Here is a 26,669-nt window from a genome sequence, read left to right on the forward strand (position 1 = left end):
CTGCAGTTCTCGCTGGTCTGGGCCTCAGTCGTGGGGACAAGAGGAAGGATGTTGGGGAATCCTACACTGTAGTGGCACCGTCAAAGCTGGCAACCGCCAAACTTTAATTTCAGTAGCTGTTTTGCGTTTCATCTCCTTTGCATTTCAGCTAATAGCAATAAACACAGTTTCTGGCTGTCAAGATGGACTTTCCTCATATCTCACATCTGAGGTCCCGCACTCAGTCCTGCTTCGTGGGAGTCCGGAGGATCTTCCAAAAGCCTTAGGCCAGCTTACAAGCAATGCACACAATCTGGTGTCCCTCTCCCTGGCTCTACGGTTTCCTGCAGCAACTCTGAAGAAATGTAACCAGCTCTGAGATGGGTGTCCAGGTGGCTTACTTGGGAGTTGATTGGTCCTACCATCTCAATCGGAGAAGTCATCCTTTGCAGGGCTTCTCTGTCGATGCAAACTTTGCTATTCGGACCTGCAGCAGGGATTCACCGGGCAAACCATTGGTCCAGGAGTTGCAGCAGCCGTCCTCTTCAAGCTCTTCTTCGTTTCCTTCATCAAGTGGTCGACTCTTTTATTCAGTTCTCTCACATTCATTCCAGCCTAGCTGCCACTCACCCAGCAGGGTTGCTGTCCTTGCTGGACAGTCAGCCAGCCAATCCTCAGAGTGCATTTGGGTCTCCTAGGAGATTAAGAATAGGGAGTTTCGGGCTCCTTCCTCACTTCCTGCCTATCCCAGACACTCTGGAGCCAGAGGCGGGTTTCACTCCTGAAGCCTGCCAAAGGCGAATGAAAAAACAGACCAAACCTGGTTTGGCGCTCGGACATTTCCACAAAGAAATGGTGAAAAAAGACGACCGGGACCAGTTTTAACAAAGGAGGCTCAGGCGCCATCTTGAATAACATGGCTCCCGCGATTTACCGTTACCGGAGCTGCGAACAGTTCACGGTCGGGTTAAATCATGGTAGTTCATTGTAGTTCATTGTAAAACCACTGCCACCAGCCATTCTGAGAGGAAAGGGTAACATTTGACTGTTACATGAGTAACTAGACATAGGGGATACTAAGTAACCCCTCCAGCACCCTATTGTAAGATAGTGTGTGCTTGGTCTAGAAATGTACAGGGCTAAGTGAAGTCAATTTCACTCCACTGTTCTGGGAAACAGTTGATCCCAGAGAAGGTATTTAAACCTGGGAAATCTGAGAGTTCCCTGTGGCACTGCACTAAAGGTGCTTTGTGACACAATTGTAAAAGATGCCGCCTATGGAGTTGGTTAGACTCCATAACCAAAAAGAAAAAACACAGACAACACATTGAATTGAAAAGTTCAAAGTCCCAAAGTTTAGCAAAAGAGCTGGAGGGCTCTAAGGTGGGAGGAATTGGCACATTTTTGAGAATTCTCCCTAACAGTCACACCGTCTGGTTAAGGAGTTTGTCAAATTACTGTTCCATTTGTTCCCGCCATTGAAGGCTCCACCCCTGGCGTTGGAACACATTGTGGTGCTGACTAGACTCATGGGCCCTCCATTCGAACCTATGCAGACGGTTCCACTGAAGTTCTTGTCGTGGAAGACTGTGTTCCTTGTGGCCATCATCTCTGCACGACGGGTGGGCGAGTTCAGGCTCTGACCTGTAAGCCACCTTACTTGACTTTTCACGAGACAAGGGTGATGCTCAGGACGCACCCTCCTTCATGCCCAAGGTGCCGTCGGACTTTCATCTAAACAAGCCCTTGGTGTTACTTGTGTTTTTTCCGACGGCTTCGTCACTGGCTGAAAGGACTTTGCACTCGCTGGACGTAGCTAGAGTGCTGTAGTTCTATGTGGACCGCACAAAGTGTTTCCGGAAGACGTTGCAACTTTTTGTGAACTTCGGTCCTGTGAACCATGGGAAGGCCCCCTCCAAGGCTTCCATTTTCCAGGTGGCTCTCCGGCTGCAACACCCATTGTCACAGGTTGGCAAACCGACCATTGCCTGGCCGTCCGAGAGCCCATTCGACCAGAGCGATTGCTGCAACTACAGTGTTCCTGTCTGGTGTGCCCCCGCTGGACATCTGCAGGGCTGCCACGTGGAGGTCGACACAGACACCTTCACGAGATTCTACTGCGGATTCCAGGGAGGAGTCCAGAGTCGGCCAAGCAATGATGTGCAAACTGTTTGCTTGAAGGTGAGCATGGTGAGGAGGTAAGATGTGAATCCATGCCCGACCCCATGCTGGAGAAGGAACTGTTTCTCTCCAACATGGGTCTGGAATGGATTCACATGCGAACCCTCCTGCCTGCCCCTCTGCGGCTCTTCTCTTGGTCCTACTGCCACTTTACGTGCTACCAAATCTGAAGATGACTGCCAGAGGAGGGGCTTAGGTGAAGGGCAGTCATTGGGGGAGGGGGGCAGCATGACGCAGAGCTCAGTGATTGGTTGTTGGGAGAAGACGGTTCAGAAATTAAACAAACTGATTTTCTCTTTAGGGAGGATTCCCAGCCTGACAGGGAATATTCATGAGCATGTGAATCCATGCCAGTCCCATGCTGGAGAACAGCTATAGATAGGTAAGTAACTTGTTTCTTATTCTGGACAGGCTAACAGCAAGTCCGGGGAAGCGAGTCCCAGTTGGAGGACACTTCTACATTTATGATAACATGAGTAGTGAAGTGAAACCAACAGCATTACTTTTGGGAAGAGGCACAACCAAATCACAGGTGAGTAATATAACCTTACATCTGCTTTCTGTTAGAATGGCAAACAGTTTCTAAGTAAAGAAAGATGTTACTTATACTTTTCAGAACGGCAGAACATTTCTAAGTGATAATATTTGTAACTGTTCACTCTCAGAGTTGGCAATCAACTTCTTTTTCAAGTAAGTTAGTTTTAAACACTTATTCTCTTATCTATGCAAAAGGTCCAATCCTTACAAATCTTTCCCTTATTCTTGTAGCATGAGTGTTCTCAGTGGCAGAAGGAGGAGCGTGGGTGCGGTGGGCGGGTCACTAGGGTCTAGTGTCCAACAGGCAGGTCAGGATAGGTTCCTAAGTATGACGGTTAGAACAAGTAAGGACTTTACTTTAGAGTTAGAGTGTCCAGGGAGTGTGGGGGGAGGAGGGAACCTTTGAGGACAGCCAGCCTCCCAATTTCACACTCAGCCTGGAAGACAAAAGGCTGCAGAGTTTCTGGACTCCTTCCTCGCTTCCTGCCTTCACAGACACTCTGGAGCCTGGGCGGGGTGTCCACAGGACTCCCGCTGAAGATACAAATCAAACAAAGGGATTTCCCACCCTGGATGTCATTGGACGGAACAAGAAAGGACGAGTAACACTAAAATGGCGTAAAAACAAGATAGGGGCCATTTTGGGTATAATGAGCAGCCATGGGTGGCTTTACCAGGGCTGTGGAAACAGCCTGTGGTGAAGGTGCACTGTATTGATAAAAAGGTTCACTGCCACCAGACATTAAAGTTAAGTTTGTTCCTGTAACATAAATGTTACATTTAAAATGAGAAAGGGGATACTCTGTCTCCCCAGCACTCCACATAAGGTCGGGGAGTGCTGGACTTACCTAATAAATTGTAAAAGGGATCCAAAGAAGATCCTTTCTACCCTTGGGCAGTGTAGTTCCCACAAGGTTAGTCAGATAAAGTTAAAGTGGAGCCTCTAGGGCAACCCATCAACAATAGGCACGTATTGCCAAAATGTTGTCAAAGAGGATAACTTTTAAAAGACACTATGGAGAGTCTTAAAAATGACACCCATAAAATGAGTAAAATATTCTGTGATTGTAGAAAAAGGTTCTCACTCAGATATATGGAAAAATAATCCACCCTATAAAATCAAAAAGTTCTGGGGTTGACACGGGTCAGGAAAATGTATCATTACTATGAAAATCTTACCCAACGCTTCAATCGCTGCATGCCTGGTTCCACTGGCGTGCCTTGTAATTGTATGGTAAAATAGCCTCTTCCAAGCACAGAACAATGTATGAAAATCTGTATGGTGTCTTGAATAACGGGACTTCAAATTGTTGTATCTCATGGATGAAACTGTGAAATGTACTCTTGTGAAATCGGGTTGAAATTTGCAAGATTATGATTGTAATCCAGAATGGGTGAAAAAGTGTTTTTGTGAAATGGACTGGATAGAAACATTGGATAAAACAAGAAGCTATCGTCTCCATACTACTTTCTCAGTAGAAGGTAAAGCTTTGGGCAAATTACCCAAATATTTGGTGCTATATCCTTGCCCTTACTATTGCGGTCAATTTCTTTAATTACACTTGAACTATTACCAACAAGGGAAATCATGTTAGCCCGTTCCCTGATTCCTTCTTCCTCAATAGACATAAGTGGTTTGTGTAAGAAACTTGATGTAGTGCACACACTGAGGCATATATTAGTTGAATGCTCTGCCTTGATTGACATTCACACAAAATTCTTGGCCCGTTTTTTAATCTAGGTCAAGTATCTGAACCTGATGCAATATGGAGCAGGTTGTATGCTGGCAAAGAAATATTTCTAACCACAGAAGTAATGATTTTTTAGACCAGGGCCTTCTAAAAAAAAATAAATACTGTGAAAGCTACCGGAAAGCTACAAAGATACCCATGACCTCAATATGGGCCCTGTCAGTGTAGGTTCTTGTCTTTGGGATGTAGTCAATTTAATGTGCGCCTTTGGTAGACTTAAGACATCTCGTGCTCCATGCCTCGACGTAATTTGTCTGTTTGTTCTGGAATTATGTTCTGCAGATCTAGTCAGGGCTTCTGAAACTCATGTTCAGTCAAATTTATCTGACCCATGTTATCCCCGTCTCCTGAGCCCATCAATTACATCCCAATTTTTGAAAAGGGTGATGCTCAGGACCCTCGCTACTACAGGCTGATAGCACTTATTGATTCTACTACCAAAGTCCTTGCCATACTGCTTCTGAGGGACCTCAATCAGTTTATCAAACTGTCCAACCTTCTGAGTAGATTTTAGGCAGAAATTGGGCACCTCCCTTAATGCCACCATCATGGCCCATTTACTTCATAACATCCACCATGCTCAAGTAGAGGTGGTATATTTGGCTTCTCTGGATATGTCCAGTGCTTTCGACTGTGTGGTTCGATCTAAGCTGTGGTCAAAACATTTGTGTATGACTGTCCCTAGAAAGTTGGTACAACTCTTTGCTCTTCTTCGTACAGATAGACATTGCGAATACGCCTGATCAGAGGGGTTGCTGTCGAGGGCTCTTAAATCGTATGTGGGCCTCAAACAGGGATGTTCTTTAGCCCTGATATTATTTAATCTTTCTGTAAGTTATTTGGAGGGTCTGTGGCAGGGGCCCTCTATTTCATCGGCATTGCTGGGCAGCATTAAGCTTGACTGGTTAGCCTTTGCCGATAACGTCATACTTTTTGATAGAACAGCTATGGGCCTCCAGCGCATAATGAATCTTTTCTTTGAATATGCATTAGCCAAAAACCTTTCTCCTAATGCATCTAAATGCAAGGTAATCGTTTTTTTGAAGGGCTCCAAATTGAAGGTTAGGCACTGGGCGATGGGTCCTGAAAGAGTGGAACAGGTACTGTCTGTGACCTATTTGGACTGTAATCTCACCTATAAGCCTACTGTGGAAGTGTGGCAATCTACTCTCTACGCTAAGGCGAGAAAATTGGCTCCTCAAATGAAATGTTTGCTGTCTAGACAATGTACATTTTCTATTTTACCAATTTACCGTTTCTATCTGAGTGAGAGAGAACTGATGCTTCTTTACGGCCTAGATATTTGTATTCACGGTCTGGGGGACGTAATATCATACAAGTCAAGTTGTGGAAGGAGGTTTTGTGTCTATCTTTGGCTATACCAAACACAGTATTTAGACATGAATTATGCCTGTCCTCTATGATGGCTCGTTGTCTGTGGAAACAACTATCGACATATAAGAAAATCCTTGATCCTCTTGAGTACTCACTTCACGAGGACCTGAAGCTATGAAGGACCAATAAATCATCTCAGTAGATTCCTTCAGATTGTGGATGCATGGGATATTACTTTCAATTAGGGTGTCCGAGCTAGAGTTAATACAGCGACCAGTAGTAAAAAGGTGTTCATTTAGGTCTAACAGAGCTGAGACTGTCAACGGCATCGGAACCTACGTTACATACAAGGAATATTCACATTTCATCCATGCAAGAGAATGTATTCCACAGTACTTGTAACGTTTTCCCTGTGACAAGATATGTGCCAACTATATGCGCTTTAGATTAAATCCGCTCCACTCGAGGGAAAGAACTAAGCACTGGAAAGACCCGTTGGTAGTCAAATTTTTAATTGCAGCTTTTGTGGAAATACAGATAAAATAGAGACTTTGAAACACTCACTGCATGTCCGCATTTTGTTACTTCTAGGTTGTCATGTTTTAAGGGCAAAAGTGGTGTCAATTCTGAAGAATCCTGAATGTGTTTTGGTGTAGGTTAATGTGGGGAACTAATGTTTCTTTAGTTTTGGCTTTGAATAATCTTTTGAATATCATTTTAGATCAATTGAAAACGAATGTTTTTATGTCCATTTGTTATAAATTGTATGTATTTTCGATACTTCGTTTTTTGTTCAAGGTTTCCTGTAAACTACAAAAAGAACAATAAAAAAATAAAATGCGATTGGAGAAGTCGCAAATAAAATTCCTAGTCTCCTGCTTCTTATTATTTTAAGTGAAATTAGTAGATGTTAGGCAAGATTGTATGAAGTAACCCTGTGGGAGCCTACACCAGCCTTGTCCTCTTGGCAATAGGTAACCCAACCTTTGGTAGAAGTCTGTACTACACAAGTTGGTAGAGTGACTGAGCAGCCAGGCTTATCTCAAGAGGGGTCAATGTGAGCTGTAGGGTTGTAAAATAGTTTCACAGTGGCAAGTATTCAAATAACACTTATACTCAAGGTTTCTTGATTAAATCATTATTTATTAATAGACCAGTCCGTTTTAAAATAAGCCTTCTTAAAAAGGAGCAATTGGCAAAAATAGATACACTTCACAATACACTCCTTCAGTTCAATAAATTAAGTAGATACCCTTTTGTGATGGCACACAGATTTTACTACACCTTGAGGTGACTTCAATAGTTCGGACATTGTGGGCATTCATTTATCACTTTTCACACTAAAATGGTAATACTGAAGTTGTGGCAAAAAAAGGAAAATTTTAGGGAAGGAAACAATCGGTAACAAGTTTCTCAAACAGGTACGCTTGGGTCCAGCTGAAAGGCGATGCTCTAGATTCTGGTGTTCCTGTCCCCTGGCACTCGGTTCCTGGAGCAGCAATGGAAGTACAGCCAGCAGAGAGAGGGGTTTCGGTCGAGTTCGTTTTGGGGTAGATTGGTCCAACCAACCCAAGGGGGAGAAGTTGTCCTTTCCGTGCTTCTCTAGTCCATGTCGAAAGTGGAGCTTCAGCACTGCAGCAGGGCTTCAATGGGCAAACCAAGGGTCCAGAATGTGCAGCAAGCTTCTCTTGCAGTTTTTCTTAGGTTACTTCGTCCAGTGGTCGACTCTGCCTTCCTTGCAAAAGACCTCTTTTATGCAAGTCGTTCCATTAATTTGCAGCCTAGGTGTCACTCACACAGCAGGGTGGCTGTCCTCCAAGGACAGCCAGCTGGCCAATCACTTCTGGGTGCATTCCTGTAACCAAGGAGACTAAGCACAGGGAGTTTCGGGCACCTCCCTTGCTTCCTGCCCTGCCAGACACGCTGGAGCCCAAAGGTGGGCTTCACCAGTGAACCCTGCCAGACAGAAAACGAACAAAGAGACCAAACCAGGTTTGGCGAGCAGATTAAATCTCAAGAAGGACCTTTGCAACAAGAAATGGTGAAAAAAGACTGGGGACATTTTGACAAAATGGGCACCCATGGGTGCTATACTGCAGCTGCCAACGCAGCCTGCGGTAAAAGCACATAATGGTAGGAAAAAGTAAACGACTGCCACCAATCATTAATTGTAGAAAGGGTAACCTAGAAATGTTACACGAGAGGATAGACAAAGGGGATACTAAGTAACCCCTCCAGCACTCTATTGTAGGATAGTGTGTGCTGGGTCTATGAAGAGGAACATGTAAGTAAAGTTGATTTCACTTCACTACTCTTGGAAACAGTAGTTTATCCAAGAGAAGGTATTTAAACCTTAGCAGAAATCCAAAAGATTTCAATGTGACACTTCAATGAAGGTGCTCTGCCTCACAATGTAAAAAGATGATGCATATGGAGTTTGTCAGACTCCAAAAAGAAACACAGAAAATACATGGGATTAAAAGTGAAAAGTCACAAAGTTCAGCTAAAGAGCTGTGGGTCCTTAAGGTGGGAGGAATTAAACACTAAAATGAAAATTCTCCACAACAGTAGATATCTATATAATGTGCATTATGTGATCACTTGTATCTTAATATTTGATGAATTTTAGATCATATTTAACTAAGGAAGTGATTTTATCATTTGTCATTAGAAAACCTACTACGCATAATTTTTTACTTTTTGCAAATCTGTAATATTTCTGATAAAAATTTGAAAGATCATATTGATTGAAACAATTGAAAAAAAACCATTAAGGTGGTATATATGACTAAAAAGCACAGGTTCAGAGAGAAGGATACCAAGTATCCCATTGGCACTCCACATAACGTGGTGTGTGCCAATCTCTCCAAATATAAAGTTTTAAGAGAGCGACAAAGTATCTCTCTATCCTTAAGAACAGTAGGAAGTATGGATATGGTAATAATCTCAAAGGAGAACCAAATCGGTACCCAGCAACAATGCCTGTAAAGAGCTGTATGCTGCAAAAGTACAATACAGATGCCTTAAAAGGCAGGAAAGTAGACTCCATAGAAAAAGAAAAACACAGAGAATAGAGTTAAGGGAGAGCCTATGAGAATGAATGAGTGAAAAAAGCTCAACATATTCAGGTTATAAAGAAAAAGGTCGAGAAGACCAGCAAAAAATGCTGGGGGTCTTACTGCGAGAGAGGAGGGTGCATAAACATGATACATCTCCCTAACACTGCCATAGTATATTACAGTCAGCCCAAAGTTATAGGAAACTAGAACTTCAATTGTACACTATGGAGACACATAAAAAGATCACCCATAAAAGGTGTAAAAGACTAGGTGAGAGGGGAAAGAGATTCCCACTCACCTAGGTACAAGGTCAAATAATTGCCAAGTCCAAGCAAAAAGTTCTGGGGTTGACACAGGTCAAGAAGATTTATCATAAATATGAAAATCTAGCCGCACATACGCAGATCACTAGCCAGGTGCATCACTAGCCGAGTGCACACGCGCATCACTAGGCGCGTGCACACTCGCATCACTAGACGAGTGCATACATACACACACACATGCACACACCACTAGCCCTCAAACTGCATCTCTACCGGGCAAGTGCATGACCTTCTATGGGGTTTCCTGACATGGCAAGGCAGGAAGGTCATCAAACTAAAAAAGTGCTGTGCCGTGGCCATTTTAGGGCACAAGCGACAGACGGTTAACACAAATGTGCACACTAGAAATAACATCCAAATTGTAATAATATAATTGCTGCCACCATCTTTCCTTTAGACACATACAAAAGTAACCAAAATCCCAAGGGTAAAAGACTAGGGAGATACAAAAGTATCCCTACTGCACTGTAAGATGATGTGTGCACTGTTAAAAATGTACCAAAAGGGAAACCTAGTTTCCCAGTACTGATAATCTGAAGGGCTGCTCTGTTTCCCCAAAACAAAATGAGCAAAACGCGAGTGTGGTGGGGGCGGGGTTGCTGGTGAAGACTTCATTCACTGTAAACAGTCAGAACAGGTCAAAAACAAAGTGTTTGGTGGTCTATTCAACTATGGAGGGAATGTTGTCAAAAGATGAATCTTTCCTAACGTGCCTTATGTGTAGTAAAAGTGGCTACAAGGGCCGACGAACCTTAGGAGAAATCCATCTGGCCATCAAAATCATGTCAGCGATGCTGTCTTAACAGTAAATAATGTATTCTTTACTGGCTCTCCACTGTCACAGAAGATCTTGACCTGCGCATAAGACCTTTCACTCAGTATATGTATCAAATGCACAGTTTTACCCCTTTTTTCAATCGTTTCGACACAGTGCGAAATTTCAAGTTACAATATACTAGCCGGCCATAAAAAAAGTTGTCACTTCAGTTCTATACTTCCCAACAGCACACCATTTCTTACTTGTTCAGAGTGAATTATCCCTAGCCAATGGCTAGTGGTGAGTACACATTTTGCTCCCTGTATTTGGTTACAAATCCTGATCCCCATACCTGCTTTGTCTTGGGGCTCTCTCTGTGCTCCGTGTTACATGGGGCTGGTTTGACAACATTTCAGGATTGTTTTTGTTTCCATACCCGGTCATGCCTAGGTCATCATTCAACCTCTGACTTCGTTTTTATTTGTATCATAACGAGGAAGGCCAACCACAGGGGAAGAATTGTATGCAGTTGAGGACATTAAACTGTTCATGAAAGCTGTTTATTTTTAAACTTGATCCAAATAATACAAATGTGTTTTTCCAACCTTCAGCATATAGAGGTCTTTATTTTATACTATAATAAAGCCATGTATGATAGTTGATGATGCTGATCTGAATTTCGAGAATAGTGGAGCACATAACAGAGTGTTGCACGAAGAGACGTGATCAAGACACACTTTTAAATTATTGTTGAGGAGTCAACTGTTATGGTATTGAAGTCTTATTGTCTGTTCGATGCCTCCTGATAAGCAAATGCAATCCTCTTTTACAGGTTTTTCATATTACTCTGGCTCATTGTCTGTCAACGGAACAGCTTCGAACTCCCCATCCCATCTAAATAATAACTTTGACTTGGCATCAGTGGACGAATCTTCAAATTCAGGATCCATTTTCAACTCCTCAGGGTCCTGCAGCTCCACTCCTCAGCATCCTTCATCGCAGATGATGCAGTCGCAGAGCTCTACACAAAGCTCTCCAGCCCACCAGCACTCGGCAAGCCCGAGGTTTTACGGTGCCCACATAGGTTTGATGGGCTCAATGCAATACACTGATGCTGTAAGGACCTGCTCAGATGGTGCAAAGGGGGACTTTCAAGTCGACACTGGGCTCTCCAATTATGAGAGTGATGCTAAAAGACGCATGGTCTATACCCTTTCAGCAAGCAGTGCCCAGCGATCGCCTTCTAACAAGCACAGCCCCTTGACTGCAACAATCCGGATGGACTGCAGCCCTGCAGTGGTGCAAGAAGGAAAGAAAAGGGGGAGGCGGAAAAGATTATCTACAGGAAATATCAACCAGGGGGTGTCACCCAAGCGCAAGTCTTTGACAATCGGCATCCTCTCAACACATTCCTCTGGGTCACCTTTAAACATCAGCTGCATGGTAAATTAACTTTGTATATATGGGGCTATCTGTAGATTCAGGTTTTCAAAAAGTTGTCTGTTACTTTTATGTGATCTCGCTTATGGTGGTATGAGGGTGCAACACTTCTGCAAATCCCATGCAGTTGGATAAGTTGTCTTATAGCAAAAACTATTCCCCAATGCCTAAAGTAATCCATGTCATAGTTTCAATATTGACAATTGTAGTTGTACTCCCAAATTGAGTGGCAAGAGCACTCCATCCTTTGAGTCCATTCTTTTCATTCATTTTATCCAAAAATCTATTTGCTGTGGATTGATTTTAAAAAGAAGGTACACTCAACTCCTCTTTAGCTTTATATACTACAGTCCCTAATCAAACAGTAGCACCTATTATTATAAAGATTGTTTGGAGTGTATTTTGTACAGAACATTTCTATCAAATCGATGATTACAGTATTCTCTGAGGCACAATGCTGAAGACAACATAAGACCAATACGCAATATATTTACAGCAGGTAAGACTTCATAAAACTATCCCAATGGTATAAAGGTCCCCAACTCTTAGTATAAGTCTGTAATACTCGTGGAACCATGGTAGCGTGGCAGAGCAGTCAGGCTTATCTTAAGAGGAAGATGTGAGCAAGTGCACTGAACCAAGTTAGTAAAGTAGATCAAAGAAACACTTAAACTACTACATTTATATGAAATCTATTTCGAATGGAATCCCCGACAGTGTAAATTGTGTTCCCCCCCCCCCCCCCCCCCAATATCACACTTTGTCAGGGATTGTGGGTAATACATTCTGGGCCGCTTCGCGCAAATCAGAACTCTGTGCATTCCCACGGGTGTCCTTTTTTCAGAAATGCATGGTGTTCCGAGTTTTCCTTGGTGGCTTGGACACCCTAGGCCCATATCTGTATGGTGTGCCAGTCTGGAAAAAGTGTGAAATTCAGGTGTCAGAACAGACTTGGGGGTAGGTGTCTTTTAGGCTTTCCCCTTGGCGCCCAGGTAGGTGCACCCACACATGTGAGGTAATGTTTTCATCGGGACACCTATGGGAACGTGGGACGGTAGGCCATGTGTTGGTGGCAGCGTGTTTCGGTGGCTGAGCCGAATGAAATATGCGGAAATGCGTCATTTTTTTGCCAAATTTCGGACTTTGCCAGGGTTTCTGGGTAATACATTCTGGGCCGATTTGTGCAAGTCAGACCTCTGCGTATTCCCACGGGTGTCCTCTTTTCGGAAATGCATGGGGTTCCCCGTTTTCCTTGGTGGCTTGGACACCCTAGGCCCAAATATGTAGGTTGTCACCCCAAACCCTTTGGGGGTTACAAGTGGTGTAGCCCTTTTCCTTTTGTGCCCCGGTAGGTGTACCCACACATGTGAGGTAACGTTTTCATCGTGACACCTGTGGGAATGCGGGAAGGTTTGACATCTGTTGTTGGCAGCGTGTTTCGGTGGGTGAGAATGTGTAATATCTGAAAATTGTGTTTTTTACCCCCAAATTTGGACTTTGCTGGGCGTTCTGGGTAGTAGATTCTGGGCCGGTTTGCGCAAGTCAGACCTCTGTGGAGCGGTGGCGGGGGCACCTCATGCAGGCCTCACTGGGCCTCCTACAAACGGCTGCGTGTGGTACACCCCCCTCCATTTGGGGAGGGGGAAGAGGGCCCCCAAAAATTGTGGGACAGTCCCCCCCCCCCCCCCCCCCCCCCCCAGTGGGTGGGACAGTAAGGTTTGGGCACCCCGGGGCTCCTCTGCGCCAAGGCAAGTTTCGTAAACAAAGAAAAAAAATGGAAAATGGTACACTACACTTTAGGGCAGACTGAGGGGCACCCTAAAACCGCCAGGTCATTTTCTAATGTAATGGGGGTGACCCTCTCTCCCCCCACACTAAATGCAGGGGGGGGCATCTCATGCAGCCCTTGCTGGGGTCAGATGCCCCTTCGTAGGAGCAGATATCTTCCCCCAGGGAGGCCTACAAGGGGTGCCCCCATTTCCCTTTGGGGTGAGGGGGAGAGGGCCACCCCCCTTTTCTGTAAAATAAATCCCTGGTGGCTAGTGGCCGTCCGCCACTCCAACCGGAAATTCCCTTTTTTTTTTTCTTCATTTTGCCCCCTTTCCTGGGGGCAGATGATCAGCCATCTGCCCCCAGGGGGGCCCTAGCCTGCAGGTGCCATCCTTTGGGGGGCCTGCACACTTATTCCTGGTGGCCCTCCACCCCCAATTGGATGGGGGGGCACCTCATGTACTCCTGCCTGGGGGCATAAATCTGCCCCCAGGCAGGGCTACAAGGGGGCCCCCCCTTTCCACTTGGTGTGCTTTGGGGGGTGGGGGGGAGAGGGCTGCTTATTGTAAGCAGCCCCCCACGTCACAAACGTATCCCTGGTGGTCCAGTGGGATTGCTGGTCACGGATAGAGCGATCTGCGCCCGTTCCGTGACCAGCAATGCCGTCATAAATGGTGTTGTTGGAAAGGGGAGAATCTCCCCTTTCCAACGACACCACTTTATCAAGAATCCCTGGTGGTTAGTGGGCCCCAGGGCCCCAAAACCCCTCCCACCTCCCCCCTTCCTTCGACATTTTTGATTTTTTTTTTTTTATCCTCCTCACCTCTGTGGGGGCAGATGATCACTGCCCCCAGGGGTCTCTAGAGCTGTGGCGCCATGCTTTGGGGGTTTGCGGGAGAACAAATCCCTGGTGGTCCAGTGGCATTGCAGGCCACGGATCAAGCGCTCTGCGCCCAATCCGTGACCGGCAATGCTGTCACACAAGGTATCGTTGGAAAGGGGAGAATCTCCCCTTTCCAACGTTTCCTGCCTCGATCTCCGGCTTGAAATACAGCCAGAGATCGAGGTAGAGGGAGAAGGGAGCCGAAAATGGCTGCCGCAGTGAATTTACTTTCAATTTCATGTCGGCGTGCGTCACGTAATCCAACCCCCAGGTAGTGCAGGGGGACCTCCCCCTCTCATAGCCCGGGGGTTGGATTACAGTTTTATGCGATCCCTCCTCTGCAGGGATCGCACAAAACAGAGGACCAAAAAAGACAAGGTATCTCAGCCTTGGCAACAGGGAGGGAATTCCTAGGATGAGATACCTCCTCCTTGGCACTAATAAGGTTAAACAATCCATGTTGCCAATTTCTCAATTGCAGGGCATGGGTCTGGTCGCGCCTTCTGACGATGCCGGCCAGGATCGGTCTAGTACCGTGGCTCGCACGCCTTTGGGCTTGGGTACACGAGGTGACTCGCATCAGGAGCCCTCGAGGTCCAGTTCGGACAAGTATTCGAAGAGTTGGAAGAGACGTGTCTCTAGGTCTCGGTCCTCGTCTCCAGCGAGACCGCAGCAATCTATTGAGGGCTTGGGCCCGGTGTCGACTCAACAGTGCCCTGTCTGTCCAATTCGGACATCGACGCCTTGCCATCGTATCAGCCCATGGCGCCTTCGGCACCTGTGTTGACGTCGAAGCCTTCGACGCTATCTGCGCCTTCAGGAAATTTGGTGGATCAGGCAGCTACAGCCACCTCGAGGCAGGCGGCATACTCTACCATCCCTCCGGATAGGGACGACAAGCACTTAGACGGTTGGGCCCGGAAGGTATTTTCTGCTGTGAGCATGGCCCTGAAATCTGCCAACTCCACGTATGCCTTGGCAAGGTTTTCACACACACTGTGGAATTGTTTCTTTGGCGGCTGAGCATATTCCAGAGGGGGAAGAAAGGGATGGGTTCCTTGCTCTCGTGCAGGACGGCAAGGATGCCATTTGTGAATCCCTTCAGTCGGGTTTGGATAGGGCCGATAGTGTTAGCCGATCCATGGCTGCGAGCACCGTTGTACGCAGATTTGCGTGGTTGTGGAAGTCTGGTTTTGCTCCGGATGTGCAGGCCCATCTTCTCAACATTGCCTTTGATGGTGCACATTTGTTTGGCAGCAAGGCTGACAAGAGCCTTGAGAGGTTGCAGACCTCAAAAGCTGTGACAATCTTTAAGCGCCGCAGTGCGTCAACCTCCGCCTTTTCGTCCCTGGGGACTACAGTGTCGGGGGAGGTTCCTTTTGTTACTATACTACTCCTCCTTTGGTGGAATGAGAGGGGCTGCCAGTCAAAGGGGCCAGCGAAAGAGTACCCGTGGTGGTCGGGGAAATCTTGGTGCCAAAGCCGCTCAGGCAGCTGCCCCATTGGCTTCAGGCACTGCTGCAGCCTATTCCAAACAGTTGTAAGGCCATGTCCCTTTGGTTCGCAGGTTGGGGGCAGACTGTCTCAGCATCTCGAAGAATGGCAGGCCATTGCTTCAGATGGTTGGGTTCTGCCTTCCATTGCCCACCGCTACTGCCTTCCCTTCCTTCAGCGGCCTCAAGACAATCCACTGGGGAAACACTCTTTGAAGCTTCCGGATCCGCTCCTTGTGCTGGAAATTGTGAGCCTGCTGGAGAAGGGCACTATAGAACTGGTGCCTGTATTGGAGAGGAACAAGGAATGGTATTCCCCTTATTTTTTGATCCCAAAGAAAGACTGGGGATTGAGACCCATCATAGACTTGCGTTGGTTGAACAAACTTCTCAGGAAGGACAAGTTCAAGATGGTTACTCTTTCTCAAGTCCTCTAGGCCCTTCAACTTCAGGATTGGCTAGTGTTTCTGGACCTCAAGGATGCTTACTTTCATGTGCTGATTCATCCCGTGCACAAGAAGTACCTGAGGTTTGCAGCTGGGGGCTCGCACATTCAGTTTCCGTTCCTGCCGTTCGGATTGACCTCCGCCCCGCGGGACTTCACCAAGCTAATGGTGGTGGTGGCGGCGTACCTCAGGCGAGGGGGCATTCAAGTCAACCCCTAACTGGACGACTGGCTGATCCGGGGGCACTCTCCCAAGCTGGTGTTGGATCATCCTTAGTGTCACCTGCCGCACCCTCCCACAGGCTGGGCTTCTCCCTGAATTTCAAGAAGTCGCATCTGACACCTTCCCAACAGCTCCAATACATCGGGGCTATTCTAGGCACGTCCTTGGGGAAGTGTTCGCCTCCCGAGGTGAGGGCTCATCACATTGTGCAGATGGTGGACAGGTTTCAACATGCCCAGAGTCTCCCGGCTTTCGAATTCTTAAGGTTGCTTGGCCTCATGGCCTCCTGCATTATGGTGCCAGAGGCCCGGCTCCGGATCAGATCCTTGCAGTGGGCTCTCAAGATGCAGTGGTCACAGTTCTCTGGCAGGATGTCGGATCCCGTTCAGATTCCGCTCTCGGTCTCCTGGGATCTTCTGTGGTGTGCCAATGAAGGGAACTTGATTAAGGGGTAACAGTTTGGGCAACCGTGGCCGGAGGTGATGGTAGTGACGGATGCTTCCCTCACAGGATGGGGCGCTCATGCCAGCGACTTGACCGCCAGCAGTCGTTGGTCTCTGTCGGAGTCTTATCTCCACATCAATCTGTTAGACCTGCGGCCCGTCATGCTAGCCCTGCAGGCTTTTCTGCCCTCTGTACGGGGGAGGAGTGTCCTGATAATAACGGACAATACGGTGCCCATGCATTACCTCAACAAAAAGGCGTGCGGGTAGGGTCACTTCCGTTGTGCAGAGAGGCAATGCAGCTCTGGTTCTGGGCCATCCAGCAGTAAATTTCGATCTTGGCAGTTCATCTGGCCAGAGACGAAAATTCAGCGGCGATGCTCTGAGCAGGCAGAGCATGGTCTCCCACGAGTGGGAGTTGACTCAGGAAGTCCTTCAGGAGATCTTCGCCCTTTGGGGAACCCCTCAAGTGGATCTCTTCGCCATCAGTGTCAACCGGAAGTGTGATAGATTCTGCTCAAGGGAATTTCCTCCAAGAGGAGCCTTAGGAGACACGTTTGTGGTGGATTGGTCATTCCCACTGCTGTACGTGTTTCCGCCAGTTCCCGTCATTCCTCAAGTGTTGCAGAGTTTCGGTTCCTGCATGATTCTCATTGCTCCGGATTGGGCCTGGAGAGTGTGGTACCCGGACCTTCTAGAAATGTCCATCTGTCCTCTATGCTGTCTTCCCTGGCGAGAGGATCTGCTTGCGAGCGCGAGGTCCTAGGGGTGGAGGGGGGGGGGGCGTATGTCAAGTTCTCCATCCAGAGGTCAAGACTCTCAACCTTCACGCTTGGTATCTGAAAGGTTGAGGTACAAGGATTGGGACCTCCCGGATGACGTGATGGTGGTGTTGCTTTTGGGCTGGCTGCCTGCGACAAAATCCTTGTACCGTTGCCGTAGGTCTTGCGACTGGTGCAGGGATCACAATGTTGATCCTTTTCAGTGCTCCTTTCCTATGGTTTTGTCTTTCTTACTTTCTTTGGCTCACAGGGGCCTTCAAGTGGGTACCATTAACCCTTTAAGTGCCATTGTTGTCCCCCCCAGTGCCACGTTTTTTTTTTTTAAATCGCGGTAAACACCGCAAAACCCGCCCAACATTTCCCCCGTCATTAACCCCTTAAGTGCCACCGACTGGCCGGCTCGTCGGTGGCAACCTGGAGCGGTTTTTACCGACGAGCCGGCTCGTCGGTGGCATTTAAGAGGTTAAAGGTTACCTGGCGGCGCTGTCTATCTTTAAGCGCTCGTCCGAAGAATGTTCTTACTTTAAGATTCCTTTTGATTTCTCAGTTTCTTAAAGGACTGACTAATGTATTCCCGCCGTCCCCTTTCCAGGTGTCTGTTTGGGATTTGAATTTGGTTTTGAAATTTCTCATGGGTGCTCTGTTTGAACCTTTTGGACTCTTGTCCTTTGAGATTACCGTCCTTCAAGACTGTGTTCTTGATTGCGGTTACTTCCGCTCGCAGAGTGAGTGAATTGCATGCACTTTCATCTAAGCCACCCTTTACTGTGTTTCACAAGGACAGGGTTGTACTGCGAATACGACCCTCTTTTCTACCTAAGGTAGTTTCTGAATACCATTTGAGTCAAAAGGTGGTTCTTCCATCTTTCTACCCTCCTCCTCATCCTGGTAAGGAAGAGGAGTGACTCCATCGGTTGGATCCTAGGAGAGCTTTGAGCTTTTACATTTCTAGGATGTCCAGGGTCAGAGTGGATGATCAACTCTTTGTAGGATATGCTGGACACCGATTGTGCCAGGCTGTTACCAAACAGACCTTGTCCAGGTGGATTATCCTCACCATTAAGGAATATTATCGATTGGCGGGTGAAGAACCTCCTGATGGGTTGAGAGCTCATTCCACTAGGGGCGTGGCTACTTCCACCGCCCTCCAGAGGGGTGTTCCTATTAGGAATATTTGTGATGCTGCTACATGGGCTTCCATCTACACCTTTGTAAAACATTATACTGGATACTATCCATGGTCAGGATATGGCCTTTGGAAAGGCAGTTCTTTATTCTGCAGTCTAATTGAGTACTCTGAATTCTTCTCCCTCCTAGATTTACTGGTACTGCTTTGGGAGTCTGTCAAAGATGTGGAATACGTTAGAGGACACAATCCATTCAAAAGAACAAGTTACTTACCAACTGGTAACATTCTTTCGACTGGATGTTCCTCCAACGTATTCCACATCGCCCTCCCAGCCTGCCCCTCAGGAGAATTTCCTATGCGATTGCAGCTTCTGTTTCCGCAAGGCTACGTGCAGTCTAGCAGGCATGAGACTGGTGCCACACGTTCTGAGGGAAAAAACTTAAACTGAGGCTACGGGCGCTATGCGTCCTATTTATAACATCCTGTGACGTTGTCCTTGACGGAGGCCTTCGAGGGACATTGACCCGATGCCATTGATGCAGGACGCCCTCTGCCGAAAACGTTTCTGAAGTGCACAGCTGTGGACATTACATGTCAAAGATGTGGAATACGTTGGAGGAACATCATCGAAAGAACATTACCAGTTGGAAAGTAACTTGTTCATTTATTGTATTTATACAAAAATGCTTAGATAATTAAACCAACATACATATAAATACTTTTCAAAGGCCACTGCTTAGTTGGTAGTTGCCCAGTTACAATGGTTGCAGAGTTTAACATTGACAGTAATACCATATTATGAGTACTAATGCGCATTCACACGCAGACAGTAATTGTATTTCGTTAGCAAAACCACATAAAATAATGTATTTTGTGAAGGAAAACAGTTTGTTAGTCAAGCAGTAGCAGAGCTTAAGGTTCTAGACGCCAATCCCTGACTATATGCAAAAGTCACTTTGGAGAGAGGGCTCAAAGTCTCACGAATCAGCAGAACAGCAAATGTTCCTGTGGATAATTTTGTCTCTAGATAAGTATATTAGAAGAATAATAGTGGATACCCTTTCAAAGGACTCGCAGAAGGGACACAAGCTGGCAGCTTGTGTCCGAGGTAAGCGTGGACACCTATGTGCACGCCAATACTATGGAGCGACCTCTTGGATGAAGGTAAGCAATACCTTTTCTCCCCACAGTACCTTAGGTTAAAATAAATGTTTGTGGCTCGATTCTCCTCTGCATCGCAGCGATGGACCTGGTCCCAGATTCTTTGGTCTGGTGACGAAAGGCAGGACTCTGGTTGGGATTTCTCAGCAGCAGCCTTGAGAGAGGAAATCTGGCACAGATTTCTTCAGCTTCTGTGGTCGGTCTGCTGTTTTGGCACCTTTTCTGCAGCACCAACAAAAGACATGATTTGGCCGGTCAATTCTCTTAGATTCCTGCACTCTGGTGAGGGGACCTGGATCAGTGGGATTGTGTTTCTGGAGGTTCACAGGAGCTCAGCAAAGGCTTGGACGGATTTGGCCTTGGTAAAATGATGCACTACAATTGGGTTGGAGGTCTCCTGGTATTTGCGATTTACAGCACCTCAGGAGATGGCTCAAATTGTAGTTCCTTCCAGCCAAAGGGAAGGAGTAGTACTCTTCGGAGCTCCTCTGTCGCATAGAAAACTTGGTCAGGGCAGCAGTGGTTGCTTCAGTGTTGAAAATGATCTGCATGTGTCTCTGGTAGGATTCTTCTGTTCAGTTTCCAGTGGTAGACTTCCCTTACACCTCCGGAACCTCACCTTTTATTCAGTTTCAGCACACACGCGCTCTGCAATCTCTCTCAGCAGTTTACAAAAAGGGGCAAGCTGTCCAATCAGGACAGCCAGGCCCCCAGTGGGAGCTGGTTCCATTCAGGCACTCAGGCAGACAAAGGGCGGGTGAGTGAAAATGCCCAACCCCCACACCCCCTCACTTCCTGCCTGCCCAGACACACACACCTCCCTTTCCCAGAATGGTAGAAGATGGGCTAAAAAAGAACAACCACGCTAGAAATGGCTCCAAAAGAAAGGAGCCACCAAGTTAGTATTTGGGTGACCATATGGGCACAACCAGGACTGCAAATAGTCTGCTGTAATAAATAGCACATAAGTTGGTAGAACACGTCCACTGCCACCAGCCATAACTAGAAGGTTATATATGTGACTAAAAGTTCACGGAAGCAGAGAGAAGGTGGATACTAGGTATCCCCTTGGCACTACACATAAGGTGGTGTGTGCCAATCTCTCAGAATATAATGTTTTAGGAGAGATGCAAAATATCCCTCTATCCTTAAGAACAGTTGTATACTAATTGCCCTTTTCACAATTGACCTTGGGAGAATTGACCTCAGGAGAATTAACCTAATTTAGAAGGTCAATTACCACTAGAGCAGGCAACGCCAGCTTTGCCATTGCAGCCCCCCGCATCTGGAACTCCCTTCTGTCCAATGAAACCTTGCTACCTAAGTTAAAAATAAAATACTAAAAACCTGGTTGTCAACAAGTACTAAAACTCCTTCATAAGCACCTCCCTCAAAGCCTGTAACCCCCAGTACCACTTGACCACTGCTACATGATTGCCTATATGTATATGACTGTTTTGTTTCTTCAACTTGAAATATATGTAAAACTGATTTGAAAATGAAGATATATGTTAACTACGCCGTGATACCCAATGGTTTGTGCGTATAATCAAATGCAATAAATATATGCGGGGGGAGCCCCTGCAGCCCCCACCCAACCCAAAAAAAACCTCAACGCTCCACCCAATCCCCTTATATTCATAATCCAAAATAAACCCAAATAAACATATTAACTAAAATAATATAAAGGTCAATTGTGCAGAAGGTTAATTAGGACCACTATAATTAGGTCAATTGTGCAAAAGATCAATTGTAAAAGGTCAATGTGGGTAATACCTTAAGAACAGTACTAATTAAAGATAAATAAAGAATCTCAAATGAGAACCCAAAGGGTTCCCAGCAACACTGCCCATAAAGAGCTGTGTGCTGCAATAGTAAAAATACAAATGCCTAAAAGAGGTATGGAGGAAAGTAGATGCCATAGTAAAGGTAAAAAACAGAAATTAGAGTTCCAAAAGACAGAGCCCATAAGAATGAGTGAAAAAAGGCTCCACTCATAAAGCATAAAATTGATTCAATCTCCCTAGCAATGACTGAACCCAAAGTTGCGTTTAGTGACAAGCTGTTTAACTGATCTACACCAACAAGGAACAGAGCAATAAAAAAACAGAGCTTTCTACAATGATAGAATTGTTAAGGAAACCAAGCCAACCGATGTTTAGACGATCTAAATGACCCTGCCTAACCAAGATGTATAAAGCACCTTACAACAGTATACTATAATTGTTATTGGCAAAAAATACCGATCCACGCTTACGGTTTTCCCTTTATGGGTCCTTCTATTATATGTGCATGTAAATTACCTTGTGTTAGGGTGTTTAAAAAGTCCTCTTATTGGTATACAGAGCCCCAACTTCTAGTAAGTCTGCACTTCTCAATGTTTTGGTAGCATGGCAGAGGAGCCAGTATAGAGCTTGGAATAAACATTATTTGGCTTCACTGGTTGCTAAGCAACCCAAAAGCTGAGCCCCCCCCCCGAATCCCAGGTGGGCGGCACGTTCTGATTGGCTCAGCAGGCTTACAACCACCGGCCAGCAGCACCGGAAGGCGTGAGCCGGCCCGCCCACTCCAAGGCCCAACACGGTAAGGCTCGAGCCTGTCTCGCTGCGTCCGAGGCAAAAAATCTATGCCCGTTTGTGCATAGCACCCATCTAGCATACTCCTATTCTTGCCAGGACTTGATGCCCACTGTTCCCCACCTGCAGTAACTTTCTACCTGAACCCAACTACGTATCCGCCTTGGGAGCTTGTGCAGCATGTTTATACGGATCTACTCTGTTCGCGCACCTCCTGTCTGAAGCATCAACCACCGCAATGCGGTAAGACTCAAACGCTATTTCAAACCGTGTGCCCACCCTCTGTTAGGGAGAATTCTCTGTAAAGGCTAATTTCCCAAACCTAGTGAGTCCCCCAGCAGCTTTGCTGGATTTTTGGGGTTTATTTTTTTCTCCTGCTAAGAGTGAGACTCTTTTCCTCCCACTCTTAGACATGATTTGAGGTGTTCCTTTGACTTTGTATGTGTTCTATGGGCTATGGGTTCCTTTTCCCCATAGGGTTTCATGTGTTTTTGATATGTGGGTTACACAGCACCCTCTGTGCAGTAACCAAGGGGTGTCGTAGCGACCCCCAAACATAGACTCCATACCCTGGGACTAACTACTGTCTCCCAGGGCATGTAAAGTCACCATTGGCTTTACTAGTCTCAAAATGTGAATAGAACCAGTACAAACCATCATATTGTGGACCTTCTGGTCGGGGCAATTCGATTGCCCCAGGGTTTGTTGTTCGAGGGGGCACTGGCCAGTCCCCCCCGACCGGGTTTTGGCTGGTGGCAGTGGATACTACTTTTCGTAATATTCGTCGCGAATATATCCCTATGGGATTTTCCCATTGTTCGAGGCTACCACTTTTTAAAATAGCCTCAAACATACCGCCGGTTTATTAAATTAATATAAATTCACCGGTTGGTATTTTTTGCCGAAACTTGGTTCCAAAATGGCATTTGTGTTGGCTTCTGTGACTCCAACCCAAGCCCTGCCCTTTGTTCCACTTTTTTGGCGGGCTTCTCCACAGAAGCCTCCAAAAGTGGTGCTACTCTGTCTGGGTATCACAGGGGGTGTGGGAGGGGGTTTAGGCACCCTGGACTGAGTTGCCTCGGCAACTCAAGTCGCACTCTTGTGTGATTGACCCCTTAGCATGTTTGAGTGACAGCTAGGCTGAATGAATGGGGGCTTTCTCCATAAAAGCAGGGCTTTGGGGACTGGAACTTCAGAAGTCGCCACAGGACCTAAAGAATCCGAGGAGGGAGAAGCCGAGCTGACCTGCAACGACGACGCCACCGGTGGAGCCCTGCTGAACCGTCTCACCACTTTTCCCGATGACAGAGGAGATCTCCAGCCCGGAGAGTCTTCCTTTGACTGGTGGAGATAACCAGTTTGCCTGTCTTTTCGCCTTCCTGGACCATCTCGTGGCCGCGTTGCCTGTGCCAAGCACCCCGGCAACCGGAATACCACAGTTTACCACTACCGCGAAGAAAAGGGTGGTACCTTGTAACCGGGAAACTCTGTAGCTGGTTTCTTCCCTGGCAGTGCAACGACCTTCAGCTTTCCTCCACGTCGAGACCTCCTCTTCCTCTGGACGAAACACCGCTGCCAGGAACAACTGCCCCCGCTGGAGCGTTCTTCCCACTTTCAGGTACTGTGTCCCGCCTGGCTTCCCTTGCGACAGATCGTTCGGGGTGACAGTAAATCCTCGACTTTCTAACCTGGGTTAGCCTGGGGCCTGTTAACTAACTTTTCCTGACTTGATCTCAATCTTTTGTGAACTATCTACCAAGACTCTTTGGGCATAACCCCACCGTGTGATCCTGGACACATTTCGCTTGCTCTCTCTAAGAGTGGGCCTGGCATTTGAACTTCCTTGCTCTCCAGTAGACTTTGCCTAACCTGCCTCACTGTGGTTCTTTGAAAAGTATTGAGATTTGAGTGCTTTCATAACTGCCTTTTTCCCCTCCCTTTTTAAATAACTTATTAGAGTGCCATCTTACGTTAAGCGCTCACCTCTGTCTGAAAATAAGTGGTGTTTCTCATTAAGGCTTGTCTAATAAGTAATCGGGGTTGTATATATACATAATAGTGACTGTGTTGAATTTACTTACCTCTTTTTGTGCGAGTGTAATTTAGAAGTGTGTCTTTAAATAAATAACTATATACTTTTACACCAAAGCTCTGGTCAGTGTTTGCTTGTGCTACTGTATCTCTGTACCTATTGTGTATACTCTATATACTGCCTAACTCATCTTGCGAGAAGTCTGACTGCTCAGCCACAGCTATGAGGTAAATCTTGGTGGTACAGACTGCTACCAATTGGGTTTACTGCCAACCACCTGTAGTCCTAAATCTTTTGCAGTGGTCCCTAAGGGAACTGCACAGGTTTCTGCCTAACACCCTCCTACAATCAATGCCCCACACACGCAAACACTATTCACCCTACTGTGCTCAAACCTATAACTTGCCCATAGCAAGCTGATCTCCCATTACTGAACCTGTTGCCACCTCACCTGTACTACATAGTTTGTGTCCACTGTGCTTGAACCTAGTTGTTCCATGTGGCCCTCGCATGCCAAACTGTTATATATCTGCCTGGTATATTCATGTATTGCATTATTACGCGGTGTCTAGCCTAATTTGCCTACTGTAATGTTTCATTATGTATAGCTCATTTGTAATCTGTTCTTATACTGGGGTGGAGACCTATTAGTATCCTCCCATTCAATGCTGCCTAGTCTACTGCTGTAGGAGTTAGCTAATCAATATAATCCTAGCACAATTAGAATCCTAGATTCCTACATATTTGCTACCTAGTGGTATCCTTGCTCTTTCCTGATAAACTGTATACACTTGCTCAAATTCATTTTGTTTAAATGATAGATCGTATACACCTGCTCAAGTACATTTTCGTCGAAATGAGTTCACTTTAGGAGAATCAGAGTAGTTGTTGCCTTGAAGCTATCATATCTAGCTTAACCTACCTTATGCCTCCTTCTCCTACCGTGCCACTAGTAATTAAGCTACTGTCCCTGCCACCAAGCGCAACACTGGCCCTCTCTCTATCAGTACCTACACCTAAACATGCACATCCTAAGGAGGCTATTGCCCTTCCTTACTATTTCAACAGCCATTGCGTATTTAGTGATAATACTGGTAGACTACCACCATCATATCAACCATAACTCCACTATGGCCCTACCTCTTATACAAGTAAACCATGGCCAATAAAACTTCTCACGTGAGGCGCCTTACAGAATGTCCAACCGCATACCACCACTGATAGAAATGGAAGACTCAGTTCGAGATTAACCAAACTCTATGAACCGCTAGATAGAACTCTGGCTACTACTAACAAAAGATCTAACCCTAATCCCGCTACTCCCATTACCAAAACAAAAGGCCAGCACACTTACTGCTCCTAACCACTCTACCTCCAAGACCCAAACTACAACAGGCTCTCTACTACCAGCCTCAGCTAACCCTAGTCTCAAGGGCGCTCTAATAAATGCGAGATCTATGGTCGCTCATGCAAACGAGATAGCAGATATCATCCATTCAGAACACCTAGACTTCCTAGCGATCTCTGAATCCTGGCTTCATGCCGCCGCAGGACCAGCTCTCATTAGCTATTCCCAACAGATACACTATCCTAAGATCAGACAGAGTTGATACTCGTGAAGGAGGTATCGCACTTATAGCTAGAGACAATATACCGATTAGACTAGTCCCATCTCTGGATATCAAAACATGTGAGAATTTGACAGCCATGCTCACTATAAACAGTTCCCAGACTCTCACGATCCATCTCATATATAGACTTCCAGGCCTTATTGGAACGTTCGAGGAGAACATATTGAATATTGTATCCAATAACTTAAAAACGTATCCCAAGTCTTACTACTAGGGGACCTAAACCTAGCCTTTAATGACCCGAAATATGTACATGCATCAAGTGTGGCAAATATCCTAATGGAACAAAGTTTTACCCAAAGAGTGCTCCACCCTTCACATAATAAAGGAAGAACATTGGACTGGGTAGCAGACCACAACTGCAATGCCTCAATCTCCTCCATACCCCCCTCAGATATGGACGGACCACTACCTCATAACCTTAACCTTAGCCACTGATAATCCCATCTCCGTGCCTGTATCGCCAGCTTCACCTTTTCCCACCCGGAATAAAAAGAATATCACTTGGGATAATGTACTCCCTCTTATCCTCCCTGCACTCAATACAATCCCTGAAAACTTGGGACCTGACGCATTGGTCAAGGAATATAATCATATCATGACCACTTCCTCGATTCAATTGCACCATTCAAATTAAGACAAAGCAAACCCAAGGCCCATCTTAACTCTTGGTACACACCATATTTAAAAATACTGCACCAAAAAAAGGCAATGCGAGATATCTTGGAAATCACAACTG

At 46.2% G+C, this 26,669-nt stretch overlaps 1 protein-coding gene across 3 annotated transcripts in view; it reads left to right on the top strand.

The window, feature by feature from the left end:
* The window catches only part of DOT1L (DOT1 like histone lysine methyltransferase), a 1,510,259-nt gene that overhangs the window by 1,104,298 nt on the left and 379,292 nt on the right, over positions 1 to 26,669 (top strand). For all 3 annotated transcript variants that reach the window (XM_069649513.1, XM_069649515.1, XM_069649514.1), the window contains one exon: positions 10,755 to 11,365. In XM_069649513.1, the coding sequence (XP_069505614.1) occupies positions 10,755 to 11,365 (611 nt within the window). The remainder of the gene's footprint in view (positions 1 to 10,754; positions 11,366 to 26,669) is intronic.

This window comes from Ambystoma mexicanum, chromosome 1p (assembly GCF_040938575.1).
Source record: "Ambystoma mexicanum isolate Mex_15411 chromosome 1p, UKY_AmexF1_1, whole genome shotgun sequence".
In the NCBI taxonomy this organism is placed as follows: Eukaryota; Metazoa; Chordata; class Amphibia; order Caudata; family Ambystomatidae; genus Ambystoma; species Ambystoma mexicanum.